Genomic DNA, 18883 nt, shown 5'->3' on the forward strand with positions numbered 1-18883 from the left:
CACATGGGCTCAAACCCAGGTCTCCTGTGTTGCTTAACAGAAGGTTTTTTCAGCTGAGCTACAGAAAACATCCTTCAGTACTAGTGGCTGCAACCGGCTTGTACCATTTGTATGCCTGTCGTTTGTTACAATATTAATAATGAACGACCATCGATGAACTGTAAACTGAAGAGTTAGAGACGACATGTTGAGTCTTGTCTTTTCAGCTTGGAATTTAACCTTTGCTGCGATCCTTTTGGCCATATTTTTTCCATAGCCGGATTAGTAAAAATAGATCGGATTAATAACTGGAGTAAGACGAGATATTTCACACATACTTTGAAACCATACAGCTTTGGAACAGCAGGAGGCGAGATCCATCTGGGAGGGGGGGAAGGTATTTTGTTTTTCCTGCGCAAACCGTATTTGCTACAATACTAAAATGAGTCCCTGAGGCATACCATTCAAATTTTAGAATTATAAAAAATATATCTGTGTTGAGTTTGCACGAGAGACAAAAGGTACCTTTTGAGAAGTCGTGTACTGCTTGCAAAATATCAGATTTTGACGAACAGCTAATTTTGCTTGAAGAATTTAAAATCTGTCTGTACTGTAGCTTTATTTAGTTTAGAAGAAAGTCACCTTTCTCTTACAAGCGGCTCTGTTAAGCAGAGTTTGTGTTAACACACCACTCCCTTTTGAATGATTTTTAATCAACTTCGTCTGTCAGTGAAAAAAAATGACAGCGGGCACTTTTCCTTCCCCCCTGGTGCGAGGTGATAATGTGGAAAACGTTTTTTTTATTTTACTGGGAGTGTGAACATTGAGTGAGCACTGGGGCGTACAGTGAGACTAACACAGTGAGATTGATGTGATGGAGAGTTTTAGTAAATATGTTGACAAATATCACAATTTTTGCAAGACAAAATTATATCCAGTTTTGAATGAGCTATGTGACCTTGCCCTGTGAAATTGTGGGAAAGAGGTTTAGTGAACAGCATTACTCACAGTGTAGTGACCATAAACTGTTTTATTACACTGTACAGTATAACAGTGTAAAGCAATGTTTTTTTTAATGTTTGTAATCGTTATTCTTGCAAGTACATTTTGTATTCAGTTTGGTTCTGTGTGTCAGCTGGTGTGTCAGCTGGTGGGCAAATATTCAAGGTGAAAATTCTTCCAAAGCAAAGAACACGGCACCAAACTTTTTCGGCTCTGTATGTCTCTCAAGCCTTTTCTCTTTGGCAGTTTAGTCATAAAGGTGGGAAGACGCCTCCCTTCTCCCCCCTCCCCCTTCCCTCTGCCTGCCTGACCTGTTCCCATTTTTAACCATTCTGTGTCTGAATCATAGTGGGTGAGAGAGAGTAGCAAGAGACAGAAAAAAATTAACCCTGGTTTAATTTTATATTATATTTTACCTTCTTTTTTATTTTATAAGTTAATATAGTTTACTTATTTTTATAGTCGGATTTAATGTATATTTGAACACAGTTTTGCAAATTAATGTTTTTACAAGATGGGGAAGTGTAACAATTTGTCACAGTGAGAATTTTAATACTAATTATTGATTACTAATAGTTATGCACCTGATGCCTGACTTTTAGATGTATATAAAATATTGAACTGTGACTTAACATTCAGAAATACAATCCAAAATAGTCTGTGATATTCGTATAGATTAAACTCTTCTAAAATGTATTTAAAAAAATAAAAATTATTAAACTGTATCATCTTTCCATGTGTAATGTCATTAGAAAGTACAACAATGTTTTGTTTAACGATGGTTTCAAATATAAAACTAACTGGTAAGAAAGCTGTTTAATGACAATTAAAAGATTTCAAGTTAAACTAAATGATTGACATTCCTTTTCTATGTTTTAAAGGCAGACACACTCAGTGCCATAAACACTGCAAGCTGCAGAACAGTCTTCTTACAGCACCACCTCTGCTCTGACTGAGCTCAGTGGGTGCACTATTTTCTCAGCTACCTGCTAAGTTGCTTCATACCATGGGAAGAAATGAGAATGTGATTGTACTGTATCTGTATGAAATGTGTTTAAAATGTTTAATTCAAAAATTTAAAAAATTGCATCTTACACAAAGATTCTAATCTGATCACAAGGAAAATCACCCATTTTTGGATTAAGTGTTTTTAGCTATTTAGATTTTAAAATCATGCAGTGTCTGTTTTAGGCAGACACGTTTTTTCTTATTTTTTGATTTTCTTTAAAATTAAAAGAATCAGTTGCCCATCATGCCACACGATATTATGTTACATTTTTATGTTTTTGAGAGACTTCAGAAGGCTTCAACTGATGCATAAAAAATATAGCATAATGCCTTCTCACGTTATGAAGTCACTTGCACCTGGGATCCGGTTTATTCAAACTAAGGTTTCTAAAAATGCAACCAGGTACCGCTTTGTTATTCTCGATTTTAATTACAATCTATATGATTTCGTGTTAAGACTTGAGGCGTCTGTTAAATTGCCCCACTGAATAAAATGTTTTGAATTAAACTGGTTGAACAGTTGACAGTATTCACGTTTCCTTATTCACATTTTTATTCCATTATTAATATAATTTAACATTGAATATGTTATAATAGTTCAGGTGGGTAGCTGCGTCAGCATGCGTAGGCTGCAAAGGAACAAGTAATAGGTTTATTCCATGCTGGAAAAAAGAAGAAAGAGAACACAACGTTTCGGCCGTGGAGCCTTCTTCAGGTGTGAGAGAGACAGGGCAGTAGGCAAAGGTAAAGTAGCGGGAGAACAAAGGTTGAGAGGGAGGAGGAGTGAGAGGCGGGAGCAGGGGACAGAAAGAGAGGCCAATCAAGAGGTGTGAAGTCAGAATGGGTGCAGAGAGGTGTGAAATGAAACTTCCAATGAATGGAGAAAATTTAAAAGAACAGTAATCTGTCGTTAAGGGAAGGGAGAATGTGTGATCCTAGCTGCAGAATAATTTTAGTTTCGGTGGTCTTTCTGATGTATGAGTTCGGAAAACCGTCTTTGAGAACACAGACGGAGAGATTAGAGTGGTCGTGGCCATCAGAGGTGAAATGAGAAACAATGGGCTTGGAGAGATCTTTAATCTTCACAGCCCTGACGTGTTCTCTGAAGCGGTCTCCGAGTCTCCTTCCTGTTTCCCCAATGTAGATGGCTGGGCATTTACTGCAAGAGATACAGTAAATAAGGTTGTTGGAGGTACAAGATGCTGTCTGGGTGATCCGGAATTGTCCTGAGGGGCCTTGAATGAGTGTGGTGGTGGCTGTGTACTTGCAGGTGATACAGCGAGCTCTGTTGCAAGGGAAAGTGCCTGGTGTGGATGGTTGCTGAGGGCGGTCAAGGGAGCTGTGAACAAGGAGGTTACGCAGATTAGGTGGTCGGCGATATGAGATGATAGGTCGATCAGAAAAGAGGGCCCCAATGGAGGGATCATCCTGTAGGATGGAAAAGTTCTGGTTAATGGTCCTGGGGATAGGAAGTGTGTTAGGGTGGTAAGGAAGCACCAAAGGAATGCGGTTGTTATGGCGGGAGTTCCTGATCGGGTTGATGGTCCGGGGGGTGTTTTTGGCTCGGGCAAGGGCCCTGTCAATCACACTGCTGGGGTATCCTCTGTTGATGAAAAATGAGTACATTTCTATAAATCTATAAAAGGTGATTTGAAATACACTAGAATAAGATTGAGACAAAATGGAAGTTATTATATAGGAGAAAGTGTTTTTTTTTTACAAGAAGAGACAGTAAGAGAGGAAGATGCCTTTTTTAAAATATGTCTCAATGGCAAAATTATAATTAAAATAATAAACAAAACCCCATTCTAGTTGTATTTGATGAAATGTCAAAATCAGCTTGAGCACTGTATTTAATGTTGTACGAGTGAATTAACTATTCAGCAAAAAGCACATATACTTTTGTTATTAATTTCAAAGATAGTTCTTTATTTAACAACATCAAACAATAATCAAAAACAGATAATCTGAGGATTCCATCCAGCTGTTTCCTGAAAATAGCCAATGAATCCACTTTAACAACATGGCTGGGTATCTTGGTTTACATTCCCACCTCCCACATTTATATCTTATTAAAAAACACATTAAACATGTTACAGAGGAAAACAGTATACATTCAGTCACAGCGATCTGTCTAAGCTACAAAATAAAGCATGTTCTATTCACAGACATCTGAATTAGGTTAAACAGAAATGGAACAATATTCAATACACAATTTTAAACTTGTGTTCAGGTAGTATGTATCCAAAATACATGACTGAAGTATTTCTGAATGTCATTACAGAGGAGAATATTAAATATTAATTTCAATTTGTATTAAGATTTTATCAGACTTAAATGACTTCAATTTTTTGTGTAATAGCAAGTCCTCTTTCAGATGTGTAGGCAGCCTTCTGACTACAGTGCAGTGTTGTTTAAAGGTTCAGTGCATGGTGTCATCATGATTCACAATAGATTATCCATTCACACAGTTTCCAGAGTCTCATTTCTTTCTTTTGTAGCATTTGTATCGTACACCGTGTCTCTTCTTTTGATGTCTTCGCTTGTCTGATTATCACTTTTGAAATTTCTGGAAATGCTGTAGTATTAATTTGAATGATTTGCATTTATTTTACAGTCATTGAATTGAATGCATTGTGTTGTTTTCCAATTTAGTAGCATTTGATACATTCAATGCAATAACTAACTCATTTATTTACAGTATTCATAAAGGTTCAGTGAATAGAACATGATGAGTGCTGTGCATCGATTAACGTATTTGCATTGGTGGATATTGACATCTTTCATGACAAAGTGTCTTTTAGAAACTGAATCTTACTGTGAACCAAATATGCTTTAAGATTGTTTTACTTCTACATGGAATTTGGGTGGACGAATGCTGTGGATACTACAGTATTTTGAAGTTCTACTGCATTATTTCCTGTACTTTTCGATTTGTGTTTTTTTTTCTTAATTTGTGCGGTTGATCTCTTACTCCTTTTGTAATTTCTTTTAATCATTGTTTTTGATAGGTCAAGCAAGATCTTCAAAATTATCACAGCAAATTGTACTAGTTAGTTTTTGAAACTTTTGTATGTGCTCATCAATTCGATTGAGATCCTTTTCAACATCTGTTATCAAATGATTTATTTGTTTAGCAATTTCAGAACCATCTTTGAATTCCTTTGCTTTATTTTTAATGATTATTATATCAAAAATCATGGTGGCTGCGGCAAGAATTCCACCAGCCACTCTGACAACGCGGCCTGCAACGCTGGCCCCCGCAGCTATAATGTCATCTAAAGGCCCAAGTAAGTTCACAGCCTGGAAGCACTGGCACAGCATATTATTTGCCATATTTTCAATGTAAGAAGCATGATCTTCTCTAAATACTTTCATCATTTGGCCAACATATTCAATTATGTTTTGGAGCTCCCTCATGTGTTTCTGTATTTCTTCCTGAATTTTTTTAGCATCATCTGTCTTGTTCTTGGTAACAAAGTACTTAGTGATATCTGAGGTTAGGACAGTGGCACCACCGCTTACTCCTGCAACAACCCCTCCAACTGTAAGTGCTAAAGAGGCACCAGCAGTAAAAGGAGCAAGTAGTATCCCACCAATAGTAGCAGCTGATCCTGCAATTCCAACACCAGCTCCCACAATGCTGCCTACTGCAGTGCCCTTGTGGGTTTTTTCAATGCCCTCTGCCAGGGTTTTCATAGATCCCACAAAGTTGTCAATTTCTATCTTCTTTTTGTGGTACAGAAGGACTGTGTAATATGTGAATTTCTGTTGAAAGACACAGAAATTAGAAAAAAAAAACAATGCATTGTACTAAACATAAAGGAACACAGTTGTATACAACCTCTAGAAGAATCAGAATTATTTTAGATATTATATATTATACAATTAGTATACATTTACAGAATATTACTACATAATAAAACATTGTATCTTATTCGTACCATTTTGATATCTCATGTACTTCGACACACAAAACAGGACCCTGAAAATGGTCCTGTGATCAATGGTTCTTGATCAGACTATATTTAGGTTTCTCATTGCGTTATTTACCCACATCCAGAACATATCTACCAGATTTCATGTGCCTTCAGGTTTAATTTTTTTTTCCAATTTGTGATTAAAAAGGTAAATGCAGTTTATTTAGTTTTTTGATAGTGTACCAACTGCTATCATAATAAAAAAATAAAATATTTATACTGATTTAGTTTTATGTGTTTTCAAATGTTTTACGTTAAGATGCAATTACCAGATCTGTTGTGTTCATTTAAAACATCATAAATTACAGTTTTGGAAAAAATGACAAAGAACCTAAAGTATTATTCAGTGAATCCGTGATGATGGTAAGATAGTGATAGTAGATCCATTCAGCTGATTTCTCCTTAGTGTAACAGTTTATGTCTGTTAATTCATCCTCAGAAAAGTATTGACATCTTTCCACAGATTAATTAATGTGAAATTCAGATATTTGTTTTACTTTGTGAGTTAAATGTTTAAAATCATGACCTATTATATCTATTATGACTAAACCATATTATACAAAAGCATATACATTTTTTTATTACACTAATATATAAATATGGTGTGCTGTGGCCTCTAAAATATTTAGCTTTTTTCCAAAAAAGTTGGAGAGTAAATTAGGTTCAACCCTGAAAAACTGTAAACTCTAGCTCATGTAAATTCCAATTTCAAAACAATTTCTCCCACAGACTGCAAGATAATTAAAAGCAAAATCTGTGGTCTACTTAATAAGTGACAGTGACAAAACACTGCACTGCAAAATTAGGAGATCATTCAAGTCATGAGACTGTTTCTTAATGTGTTCTTGCATTTCTCCAATGCTTTATGTTGTGCATCTTATTTTCCGAAGCAATTTTTGCACATAAGTTTGTACTAGTGAAAGACGTTGTGATTTATATACAGATGCAGCCATTTAAAATGCGCGGGCAATACCGCATTATTTTGTGGTGCGCTTTACGCAGTTTACCGCGAGTTACCGTAAATTCTCCTATAATACCGCAAGCAAAATAATAGTATCCGGAATTTCCTGAGCTAATAAAGCTCAACCTCTCATGTTTGAGTTGTCGCCATCAAAGTCTTTAACGAAGATATCACTAATAGTATTAATAATGAATGACCTTGGACAAGCTGTAAGTGTAAATTCAAAGTATTGTAAAAGTAACACCACAGCATTTCGCAATCACGCATTTGTTTCCAATCATGCAAAGTACAGTAATTTTTGAGAATCGATTCACCATGCCTTTCACATGCTCATAAAAGAGATTGATTTAGGAACATAAACATATTACCATATGCAAACTGTACTGTATATAGTATGTATATGTATATTTAATGTCTTTACTGTGCCCGTTTAAGTATTGAATATTTATATGGAATTTTACCATTGAAGGGAAATCTTAGTGCCTGAGCATAAAAAGAATAGGAGCATACTGTAATGCGTGTGAAGGCCATAAATGATATTAATTTTGGAACTTAAACATACAGTATATGGCTGGTCTCGGTACTTTAAAGAAAACATACAGATGCAGCCATTCAAAGTGCGCGGTACAGACACGTACCAGAGGTAATTGGCTACGGCGTCGCGCATTGTGAGGCACGATGACGCGCGGTACCACGGTACGTGATTGGTTGACCAACAGGGACACTCGTGGTCCGTTGGTCTGTCGTAGAAAGATTTACAGTAAACGTCTTTATGGTGTCCGTTTTAGTATTTAATATTTATATGGAATTTTACCACTGAAGGGAAATCTTAGTAGCTGAGCATAAAAAGAATAGGAGCATACTGCAACGCGTGTGAAGGCCATAAACGATATTAATTTTGGAACATAAACATACAGTATATGGCTGGTCTTGGTACTTTAAAGAAAAAATACAAACCAATATTCCATTTCTCCCTAAACATTTTAAGCATCGAAGTCTTTAACTAACGTGATACCGGAGTCAACAAGCATACTTTTAGAATTTGATTAAAAGGGAATATTATATGGAATTGCGTATCTAAAGAAATTAATAACGATATAATTATATTCATGTACCGCAACACAAGAATAATGCACGCTGTACATTGTCTGTTGATAATGTTTCTGTAGTGCTTTTTCAGCACTCTGCATGTGACCTTGCTGGTGGTGCAGTGGATTAGGTTCCTGACTCCCATGTCACACAGTCTGTGATTGAATCCCATGGGAGCCATGAATTTCCTTTAACAAACATTTCTTTGAAAAAATGAAACGTTTCCCTGCGTCAGAGATTAAATAAAACCTCACTCGCACCAAACAAATGTATATTTCTAAATATCACAACATGATCGAATTTAAGTCATTTTAATAACAATGAATAGTCACCTAGGCATTACAATATAAACATTTATATTGATTTAAATCGCGTTTTGATTTAAATCGCAAACGCGGGTTTAAATATATGTGTTTTTTGATTCACAATCAGACAAATGCAACATAAATTGATATCTTTGTCTTCTAAGTATCTTAATAAACTTTCAGCATAGCTTTCTCCCCGTTTAGATTTATTTTTCTTGGGATCTTGGGATCAAACGTGGAAAGATTAGATTGTAATCGTTTTTATTTTTTAAATACATTTTAGAAAAGTGTAATCTATACTAAAAAGCTGTACACCACCTGCTATAAAGATACATATTGTAATACTTTCAAGTTCGGATAGGACAGACACGAGAACTCAGACTTGCGGAGTTAAAGCAAATTAAAGCCTTGATTTTTTTTATCACCTTTAAAAGTGGCATCTCAAAGCAAAGTAAATACCCAACACTGATTGTATCCATCTGTCATGCTAATAAAGCACCTTGAATTGAATTGAGGGAGAGAGGGAGGAGGGCGAGCGAGAGAGCCAGGACAGACAGGCAAATAAGATACACTCCACAGACATTCACAACAGCGACATATCATAAAACGTTTGCACATATAGTTAAGGTATTACTTGGTTTTCAAAGTGCAATGAAATACAATATTGTTGTTGTTGCTGTTATTGCTGTTTTTATCCTGTAAGGCGTTTTGAGAAGCCACCTTTAAAGGCGATATATAAAAGCGCTGATTCTTATGGCATGTGTTCTGCCGGGGATTAAAAAATGTTTTTTTTAATCGCGTATCTAAGGAAATAGCAGTATAACCTTGTTCATGCACAAACAGTGGCATGTTACATTATTAATTTGGGTGTCTCCTCTTGCCAGAAAGCTCTAAATTGCATTTTGAGTGCGTTTTTTGGCTTTTTTAAAATTGCAACCCATAAATAAAGCTGATACTGTTTAGACTTTAAATTATTTAAACTGTATTACAGCAGCACAATGGACAATGCAACGTAAATTGCAAAAATGCACTTGGAATCTGTCCAAGCCCTACTTTGTCAGGCATTTTCTTTTACTGCAACGGACATAAAAACTCCCTTGCTTTTAACAGAGCGTTTCATAATTTCTAACTACGAAAATTATTTAAACTGCGACACTTATCATTCAACCAGAGCTCGAAATATCACAAGGATCCCCAAGAGCACAGCAAAGACTGTATTAAAAGTATACTAGTGACAAACTAGTATACTTTAGATCTTTTTTTCTGAACCGGGGAAAATCTGATCATGTTTCTCTATAACAATAATAAAAAACATTATTTTACATATCACCTTTATGTGATATCACCTTAAGGACAGCACATACAAGGGTTAATTGCACAATGGACCGCGCAAAGAAATTTAATATAGTCTTCTTTAGGTGTGAGGGCAGGAGTGGATCGCAGAAGGCATAATCAGCAAATTAGGAAAACAAAGAACAGGACAGGTGAGACGTTTATCCAGAGAGCAAGTGATCAGAAATAGGAACAGCTGTTACGCCCAGGTTTTACGCTCTCTCTGCTGAATGAATAAAATAATTTTATTAAAAACGCGTTTGCGTTTGTCTGGGTATTTACTCTGTAATCTGTGGTTTACATCTACTGTATTGCTTTGAGATGCCACTTTTAAAGGTGATATGTAAAATAAAGTTTTTTATTGTTATAGAGAAACATGATCAGATTTTCCCTGGTTCAGAAAAAAGCCGATTAAAATCTGTAATCTTTCCACTTGTATGTCATCGGAAAATACAAGAAGTTTCTGCTTTGTGTAAGGATGGTATCAACAAGTAATCTAAGTGGTGAGAAAGCTGTGCTCCTCAAAGCGCTTTACAGGATAAAAACAGTAACAACAATAGTGTTAGGCTGGGCAAACAATTTTTTTATAGAAATACAAAATGAGATATAATGATGTGTTCCGGCTAAGACATTAACGAGTACAACCCTTCTCTCTGCGGGAGGGCTGGCTGTGACAAATTAAACCGGTTTCACAGGTATTTTCAAAGTAGAAGGGGGCGAGATTTCTAGCGAAAGACACCTCCCCCTCCAAAACCAAGGAAGTACAGTACTTACTAGTTAAGAAAGCTAGGCTTCTCAATGAAATCGCTTTAACATGCTAATGCGTTGGTGTAACAGTCCGGGCGTGGCAAGCTTTTAATGTCAACTCGACTCGATTGGAAGACAATGAACATATTCTAGCCCTAAATGAATTAATAGCAAACATGGTTTACATAAAAGACATTTTTCCAAGAAAGTTTATAATAATACGATCTATAGTTGAAATCTGAGCCTAAATAAAAAGAAAAAGCATTTTCAGAGAGCAAGTACGCTGTGTTTATGTAGAAAAAGTGATTAGGTTTATAAGCAATGTAATTACTTATTCGTTTAAAATGCTATATAAAATAAAGTTTATTATTAATTTGCTGGACAGAGTGGTGAACATTATGGATAAGACAAAGATAACGATCCTGATCAGTTTAGAAATCTGTGTACGCTGTAAGGTTTTTACTTCTTAAACTTTTAAAATACACGTTTTGAATAGAAAGAAATCATCTTCCTGGTACAGTATGTATAGCAAACCAGCACGTCTTTTTTCTCCAATCAGAGGGGTTAGACGCTCGGTTAAAAGCAAAGGAGATTGTCTGTTATAGTGGACATAAAAACAAGAGTTCGCTGGCATTATATCCTAGAAGACACAGACCGGCACCAGACCGGGAGAATGCCCGCAGTATAAAAGAAAATGCCTGATGAACTAGGGATTGGACAGTTTACAAGTGCTTGTACAATCGATGGAAATGTTCAAATAAATGTGCAAAAGAAATAAACAAAATAATCATTTATTTTTTTATCATATTGGCTAGCTAATGTCCTCTCTTTGCTAGTTAGTGGCTGTGTTTCTGCGTTGGGTAGCAACGGGTGACTGTTCTCAGGCGGAAGATGTAAACAGCTTAATTTTCGTGTTAAATAATTTTTTAAGATTAAAATTCATCCTATACAGCAATCACATATTTGGGTACCGTTTCATAAAACTTTCATGCTTAAAATGTTTAGGGAGAAATGGAAGACTGGTGTGTATTTTTTCTTTAAACTACCAAGACCAGCCATACACAGTACAGTTTACGTACATATAGTAATGTTTATGTTCCTAAATTAATATTTAATTTAGATTAAACCTTTAGACCTTCAGATGCGTTATGCTCCTCTTCTTTTTATGCTCAGCTAATTTGAAATTTCCCTTTAGTGGTAAAATTACATATAAATATTCAAAACTAAGCGGATTAAAATGTGCACAGTAAAGACATTAAATGAAATAAATCTTTTCACTACCAACCAATGCACCACGAGTGCCCCTGTCGGTCATTTTGGCCAGCCAATCACTTACCGCGGTGCCCTGCAGTGGCTTGTGGGTAGATTACCATACCGCGGGTTTGTACCGCGCATTTTGAATGGCTGCATCTGTATCAATAGTACCACTATTCTGTAACAGGTCTTTCAGTAAACCGGTGGACCAAACAATTCAATAAGAAGTTTTTAATTTAATGACAATTACCTTCAAGGAGTCTTTAAGCAAAGGGTCCAGGTGAAGGGTGCCAAGTTCAGAAAACACAGTCTTGCTTATATCATCAGACCCTAAATGAAAACATTTTAAGTGCTTTACTCCAACAGCATAAAGCACGTTAAAAAAAAAACTTAGCCTGTGAATATCAATGTTTAAAGATGTACACAATCTTTAGAAAATGTGTCTTTATAAACACATGTGTAGTTCTCAAGTGAATGACTGATACCTTTTATGTTCATTAAGTTCAGTGAGAATTTCAGAAATTTTAAATTATTTTTGTTTTGGAATCTTAATGCATGACAACCCCTGTAATACAGTACAAGCACCAGTAAAATATAGCAAAACTTTGTATTCATTAATCACAGTGTTTTGTCGATTCAATATACAACAGGACAGGATTATTAAAAAAATGAAAGGTTAGTTCAAATGAAAATAATGATTGTATAATTTTAGGACAGCACTAAAAGTCAAACAAATCGGATACATCTCATACAGTTTTGGATCTTGGATAGAAAGAACATCTTTGCATGTACAACAGGAAAGACTAAGCTGTCAGAAGTGAAATCTCTTTGTATTCTGTGAGTCCTAGAACCTAAATAAATTGCTATTATCTCACACCAGAAAGGAGAGATTGTTGAGTTCACATTCATGACATTCATATCACATGAACTGATAAAGGTAATTCTCTAGAACAGGTAAACCATAGCACAGTGTTGAAGGTATTAGTGCTTAATGTGTAAGCCTTTTGAACTGCTTTTCAATTGGCTTGAAGGAAGGCTTGCTTAAAACATTGGACTGTGTCTGGGATCTACTTCCATCGGATTTCAGCTCTGCCATCAGTAGGAAAGAAAACTGTAAACTTACAACTAAATATTTGAACAATTTTTTTTTTTGGTAACCAGACTGAGATTCTGTGTCCCCTTCTCCACAAGATATACTGAGTTAAGGAAACTTTATTTTAACTTAAAAATTACTAACCTGTACGAAATGATTACATTGTTTTTTTAATCAATTAAAATTAATGAATACTCTAACAAGGCAGAATCTCACCAGAGTATTCAGTAAAATGCAGAATACAAGGTGATCCTATAGCTTGCCCTGACTCTCCTATAAGGCATGAGGTTATTCAACAAGAAAATCAGGAAGGCATGGCAGAAGAGCACAATAACATTCTGCAGTGAAGGGGTTCTGATGAGCCAACAGCTGCTCCAGTCAGGCTCACTGCCAGTATAGAGCCCAGCCACAAGAAGAGTGAGGAAACTGACCCAAGTGTGATTACAGACCAACATGTCTGACTTCTACATCTAAGATTATGGAAATAATTAGAATAATTCAGCCCATTTTTCAAGGTTTTCAGTTTGTACTTTCAGAAGGTAGGAGCATTTGGTTTTTACTTGGAGGCTGTCTGTTAAAATGTGTAAATAAAGCTAAAAGAAAATTCATATTTAATAAGTCTTTATTTCGCCCAGGTCAGGATTTTACATAATATTGGATTTATGTAAATCTTGCATAACTCTGGGGAGTTATTTTATTCCTGGTAAATCGTCCATATGTTATTTCTGGGTAAGTTATGCATACGTTTGATCAGATTATAACAACAACTTACTTTGTGTTCCATTGATTTCAAGTCAACATAAGTACCGAGACACATCCACTTTAAGTTAAAAACGTAATCACTTGAGATGCTTTAATAAGATGTTTTAATGAGCAAAACAGGATAGTTTTGTCCATTCTTTCTATCCCCCCCCCCCATTATATTAAATGCTGCTTAATTGGATTTGACTTGGACTGGCTGAGATAACTCGAGGTTTGCTGGGATGGTGTGTTTCGGGTCACTGTCATTCTGATGGTGATGATGGAAGTCATTTCTTCAAAATAATGGCCCAAATATTTCTGTAAACCTCAGAATTCACTCTGCTGCTTTCTCATTATTTATATAATTAATACATTATCTATCAAAAGCATTCACTCCCGTTGGATATATTTATCTATTATTGGGTTACTATATGGAATAATTGAGTATTTAATTGGGATTTTATGCCATTGATCTGCACAAAATACTTTATAATATCAAAGTGTAGCCAATTCTACAGATCCTGCCAAATGAATTATGGATATAAACCAGAAAATAACTGATTGAATAAGTATTCATACTTAAAAAAAACACACACACAAGTGTTTCAATCAATGTGAGATGAGCTCTTAAAATAATCTGTAAATTCAACTGACCAGTGCTTTCAATTTATCCAATGATAAAGGCTTCCAACATCATTTTTCATGCTTTGATGCAGAGATTAAATATTTTGTCCTACAGATGCAGCCATTCAAAATAAGCGGGGTACACTGCGGTACAACGCGGTGGGCATGTTGCATCAAACATGCGTCATAACAATTCATTTCAGGTCATACCGCATTTTACCTCTTGGAAATTAGATTATGTTAAAAGTATCCGGAATCACCTTATAAAACCGCCAGGTGGAGTTACAGAAGCAGCCATTCAAAACAACCGGGCGATACTGCGTTATAACGCTTGTCGCGGTATAACTCAAGTTACCGTATAATACTGTATTAATACCGTATATTCTTGCATAATACCACATGGTACCGCAAGTAAAATAATAGTATCTGGAATTTCCGCAAGGTGGAGCTAATAAAGCTCAACCTCTCATGTACAGCGTTTGAGCTGTCGCCATCAAAGTCTTTACCAAAGATATTACTAATAGTATTCATAACGAATGACCTTGGACAAGCTGTAAACTCAAAGTATTACCCTGGTCCACATTCTTTGAAAACGAAAATATTTAATTTTCCACTCATCATGTGAGTGGTGTGATGGTCTAAGTGCCTGACTTCTAAGTGAGAGGTTGGCTGTTCAAATCCAGCTAGTGCTATGCATTTTCTTTTAACAAACATTTCTTTGAAAAAATAAAATAGCAATATTATGGACAATTAATTGACTTTTTTATATTTCTAAATATCACAACATGTTCGAATCTAAGTCATTTTTTTAATAACAATGAGTAATCACCGTCTTGCCCTCTGATCGTGTGGGGATCCGTTTAGATCTCCCTTCAGATTTAAAAGGTTATTAATAATATTTTCGGTGTCACAACTTCAAATTTAGCTGATATTTTGCTGCCTTCGCATGCTTACACAGCTCCATGGGTAAACTATCGTACGTGACTGAGAAAGCTTTAGAGAACTTAACATTTTTATTATCAACAAATTGTAAATACGATGTTTACATTGGGATTATTAATTTTTCACTTAAGTGTACGGAGGAGTGTCAGCTGTCAATGAGAGCAGACCCCCCCCTTAGACTGCGCAAACGATTTTTAAAAATGTTATAAAGAAATGGAGGCTGTATGCGTTACAATATAAACATTTACTGTCAAACTTTAAATCAAAAATTAATTTACAGACGATCTGTCAAAGTGCAAGGAGAAGCCACCTTTAAAGGCGCTATATAAAGGCGCTATATAAGGGTGCTGATTCTTATGGAATGTGTACCTTTCTTCTTTTTTCAGCATGGAATAAACCTATTACTTGATTCTAATGGAAGCCCGATTCCACCAGGAATTAAAAAAAACACTCACTCTCTTGTTTCAATACTTTTTTCAAAATCGCCAAAGCGAGAGAGAATTTGACGTTTATATTGGCATTATTAATTTTTCACTTGAGTGTATGAAGGAGTGTCAGCTGACCCCCCCTCTTAGGCTGGCCAAACCTGTTTTTAATACAAGTAATAGGTTTATTCCATGCTGAAAAAAAGAAGAAAGAGAACACAACGTTTCGGCCGTGGAGCCTTCTTCAGGTGTCAAGACCTGAAGAAGGCTCCACGGCCGAAAAAAGAAGAAAGAGAACACAACGTTTCGGCCGTGGAGCCTTCTTCAGGTGTCAAGACCTGAAGAAGGCTCCACGGCCGAAACGTTGTGTTCTCTTTCTTCTTTTTTTCAGCATGGAATAAACCTATTACTTGTTCCTTTGCAGCCTATGCATGCTGATGCAGCTACCCACCTGTTTTTAATACATCTACTTAAGAAAGTTAGGTGTTAGCATAAACTATTAGTAATCAATAATATTAAATTTAGCACTGTAATAAATTGTTGCACTTTTCCCCACATCTTGTAATACCATATTTTTATTGTTCAAATGTACATTAAATCTTTCTATCATAAAATAAGTTAAATACAAAATTAAAGAAAAAATAGGGTAAATATTTTGCTAAAAATGTTAACTGTTTATAAAAATAAAATGTATTAACTAAGGAATAGGATGGCACAGTTGTTAGTATGCTTTTTGTATGTTTTTTTTCATAAATACAACAGTAGTACCAGATGTCTCAGTGGCTCTCAAAATTAAATTATGCATGCAAACCTCTTGTAGCGGTGAGGCTTAATAATAATGCAGAATTAAGTGTTTCTGAGCTTTCCCAAATTAGGCCTCATTTCTCTGTTCATCTCTGTGGTGCAGCCACAGAGAAACCATTCATGCAAGGTGATTTAAGGTCCAAGGACAGCTCCCAAAGGGGGATGCACTTAGCTAAGCCTGGCTATCATGATCAATGGTCACCCATTGGCGCCTATCTGTCTAGGGAGTGCGAGTTGGACATCTGGATTGCATTCCTAAGTGTCAGGACTAAGTGACTCATATCTCACCTTGATCAACCAATCAGGGACTGGTAGGGCCGAGTAACCCACGTGGGACTCTGATGCCCATGGAACTTTCAGCCAATCAATGAGCTGAAGTTCCTCCAGGTAAAAACAGGCAACACAGAGAGCCTGAGAGATTCAGAAAGGGAGATTCAGACAAGATTCAGATTCAGATTCAGATTCAACAAGATTCAGAAAACAAGATTCAGAAGGGATTCTGGAGAGGATTCTGTGGACTGTTCTAAAGGGAATTCTGTGAGAATTCCAGGGCAGGACGGCCCAGGAGCAGAAGGCTCCCAAGGGCAGGACATTCTCGCAGCGCGCCTCCTGACCATCCTGAGACTCAGCCCGGACAACCACGGAACGGCCAGTGTGTCCGAGTGCCAGAACTTTCCTTTGTTCTAAGAGTCTAGAGTGGAGGTTGCCAGAGAGTAACCAGCAGCAGGCCTCCTGAACAGGTCGGAACTGTGGAAAGCTGAATCACTATTCAGAACTAGCTCTTCATCAGGAACGAACCAGTCCTCTTCCTGACTTGCTGGGACCCACAGTCATCTTTTCTCCTGTGCACAAACTTTGCTAGTTAATGCCAACAGTGAGCATCAGCAGCGCACCGTCGCAAGCCGCACAGCACAGCCTGGCACGGAGCCAGAGAGCGCGGATTGGACAGCAACAGCCTGCAACTGTTTCTTTGTGCCCGCAGGAGATCTGAATCCCCAGAGATTGGATGAGTATTCAACTTCAATGCATTACAGCTCGAGAATTCAATTGTTATCCCAACCAGTTGATATCAATTTAATTCCTAAGAGTTATGTACTTGTTTGAGTATCTAATGTAGAAGTTGTAACCAAGTTCACTTTACGAAACGGTCTTAATGAATGATATACTGAACGTATGTCCTCTTGATGTGTAACACTTTGTAACTGATTGAATATATATCTTTTGTATTCTGATAACCCTCTCGATAAGATCTGTTAGGTTTATATGCATATTCTATGTATTAATAAATGTATCCTCGTGTATTAGTACCTGTGTGTGCGCGTTGTTTGAGTTATGTCGCATGGTTGGATTCTAAAGCCATCAAAAGAATCAACTTTGTGATTTACTGCTACAATTAATAATTGTCTCAGTAAATGCCCAAACCCTACAGAACTGGTGCCTTCAGAGAGCCACTATGATTACATATTTGGCGTCCCTGAACCGGTTTTCACTACACTCTGAATTAGAAAGATAACTAAGATATCCATCCATTTTTAATGGTGGTGAAGTGGTTAGCATTGCTACCTTGCAGCACTGGGGCTGTAATGTAGGGGAATCTGAACGAATTAAACTTTGATGCAGGAAAAATGTATTTCTATACATTCTATATAAATGTAAGCTATAGTGATTCTCCCCAATGTAATGCAGTTAAAAAAATATCTCTGATGCAGTTCCTAAATTAATATAGTTTATGACCATCACACGCTTTATGCTTCTCTTCTTTTTATGCTCAGCTACTAAAATTTCCCTTTAGTTTCCCTACTGGCCATGTAGTACACAGCATTGTGGGATAATCGTTTATTTTAAAGGGAACATAGAGAAACTAGGAACTAGAGAAATCAAGAAAGGCTTTTTTCAACACAATTAATAGATGCACATCCTGTTCACTAGGTTATTTAACTCCACACTGAGCAATCTCCAATATGTTCAGAATTTGATAGCCAGAATCCTGTATTACTTTGAGATGCCAGTTGTAAAGGTGTTATATAAAATAAAGTAATATATTTACAGTAATTTAAAGTATATATTTAAAGTAATAACTTAACAATATATGTAAATGTTTTATGATATGTCTTTGTTGTAAATGTCTGTAATACAGATGCAGCCATTCAAAAGTTTTTTTATACATAGCATTCAGAAATACAATCGAAAATAGTTTTGTGGTGTATGCGTAGATGAAACTTTTCTAAAATGTATAACAAAATTAAAGACGATTAAAATCTGTAATCTGTAATCTTTCCACATGTAATGTCATTAGAAAGTACAATAAGTTCCTGCTTTGTCTAACGATGGCATCAAAAAAGAAACCTGTGCTTGATGATAATAAAGGGACTTAGAAGTCAAAGAAAATTATTTACGTTGTTTAATTTTAAACACTAAGTTATGAACGCAATTGGTGCTTCACAGCCATTGTGCATTATTGAGCTCTGCGCTTTCTCCTTTCCAATGCTACCTCTCCCTCTGACACAGTGCAGTGGGCAGCACACTGTTTTCAGAGCCTCTGATACGGGAAAAAAAACCTGCTGATCTGTTCTACATACCAGGAAGATAACAGAATA

The 18883-nt window shown here is 36.2% G+C and overlaps 1 protein-coding gene across 3 annotated transcripts in view; it reads right to left on the minus strand.

The window, feature by feature from the left end:
• Window positions 1–3889: 3889 nt before the first annotated feature.
• Window positions 3890–18883, minus strand: part of LOC148664053 (guanylate-binding protein 5-like) — a 32329-nt gene continuing 17335 nt past the window's right edge. For all 3 annotated transcript variants that reach the window (XM_088631439.1, XM_088631441.1, XM_088631440.1), the window contains exons 8-9: window positions 11908–11987; window positions 3890–5757 (exon numbers count right to left, since the gene is read on the minus strand). In XM_088631439.1, the coding sequence (XP_088487565.1) occupies window positions 5002–5757; window positions 11908–11987 (836 nt within the window). In that variant the 3' untranslated portion in view covers window positions 3890–5001. The remainder of the gene's footprint in view (window positions 5758–11907; window positions 11988–18883) is intronic.

Source organism: Lepisosteus platostomus, chromosome 5 (genome assembly GCF_059453375.1).
Source record: "Lepisosteus platostomus isolate fLepPlt1 chromosome 5, fLepPlt1.hap1, whole genome shotgun sequence".
NCBI lineage: Eukaryota > Metazoa > Chordata > Actinopteri > Semionotiformes > Lepisosteidae > Lepisosteus > Lepisosteus platostomus.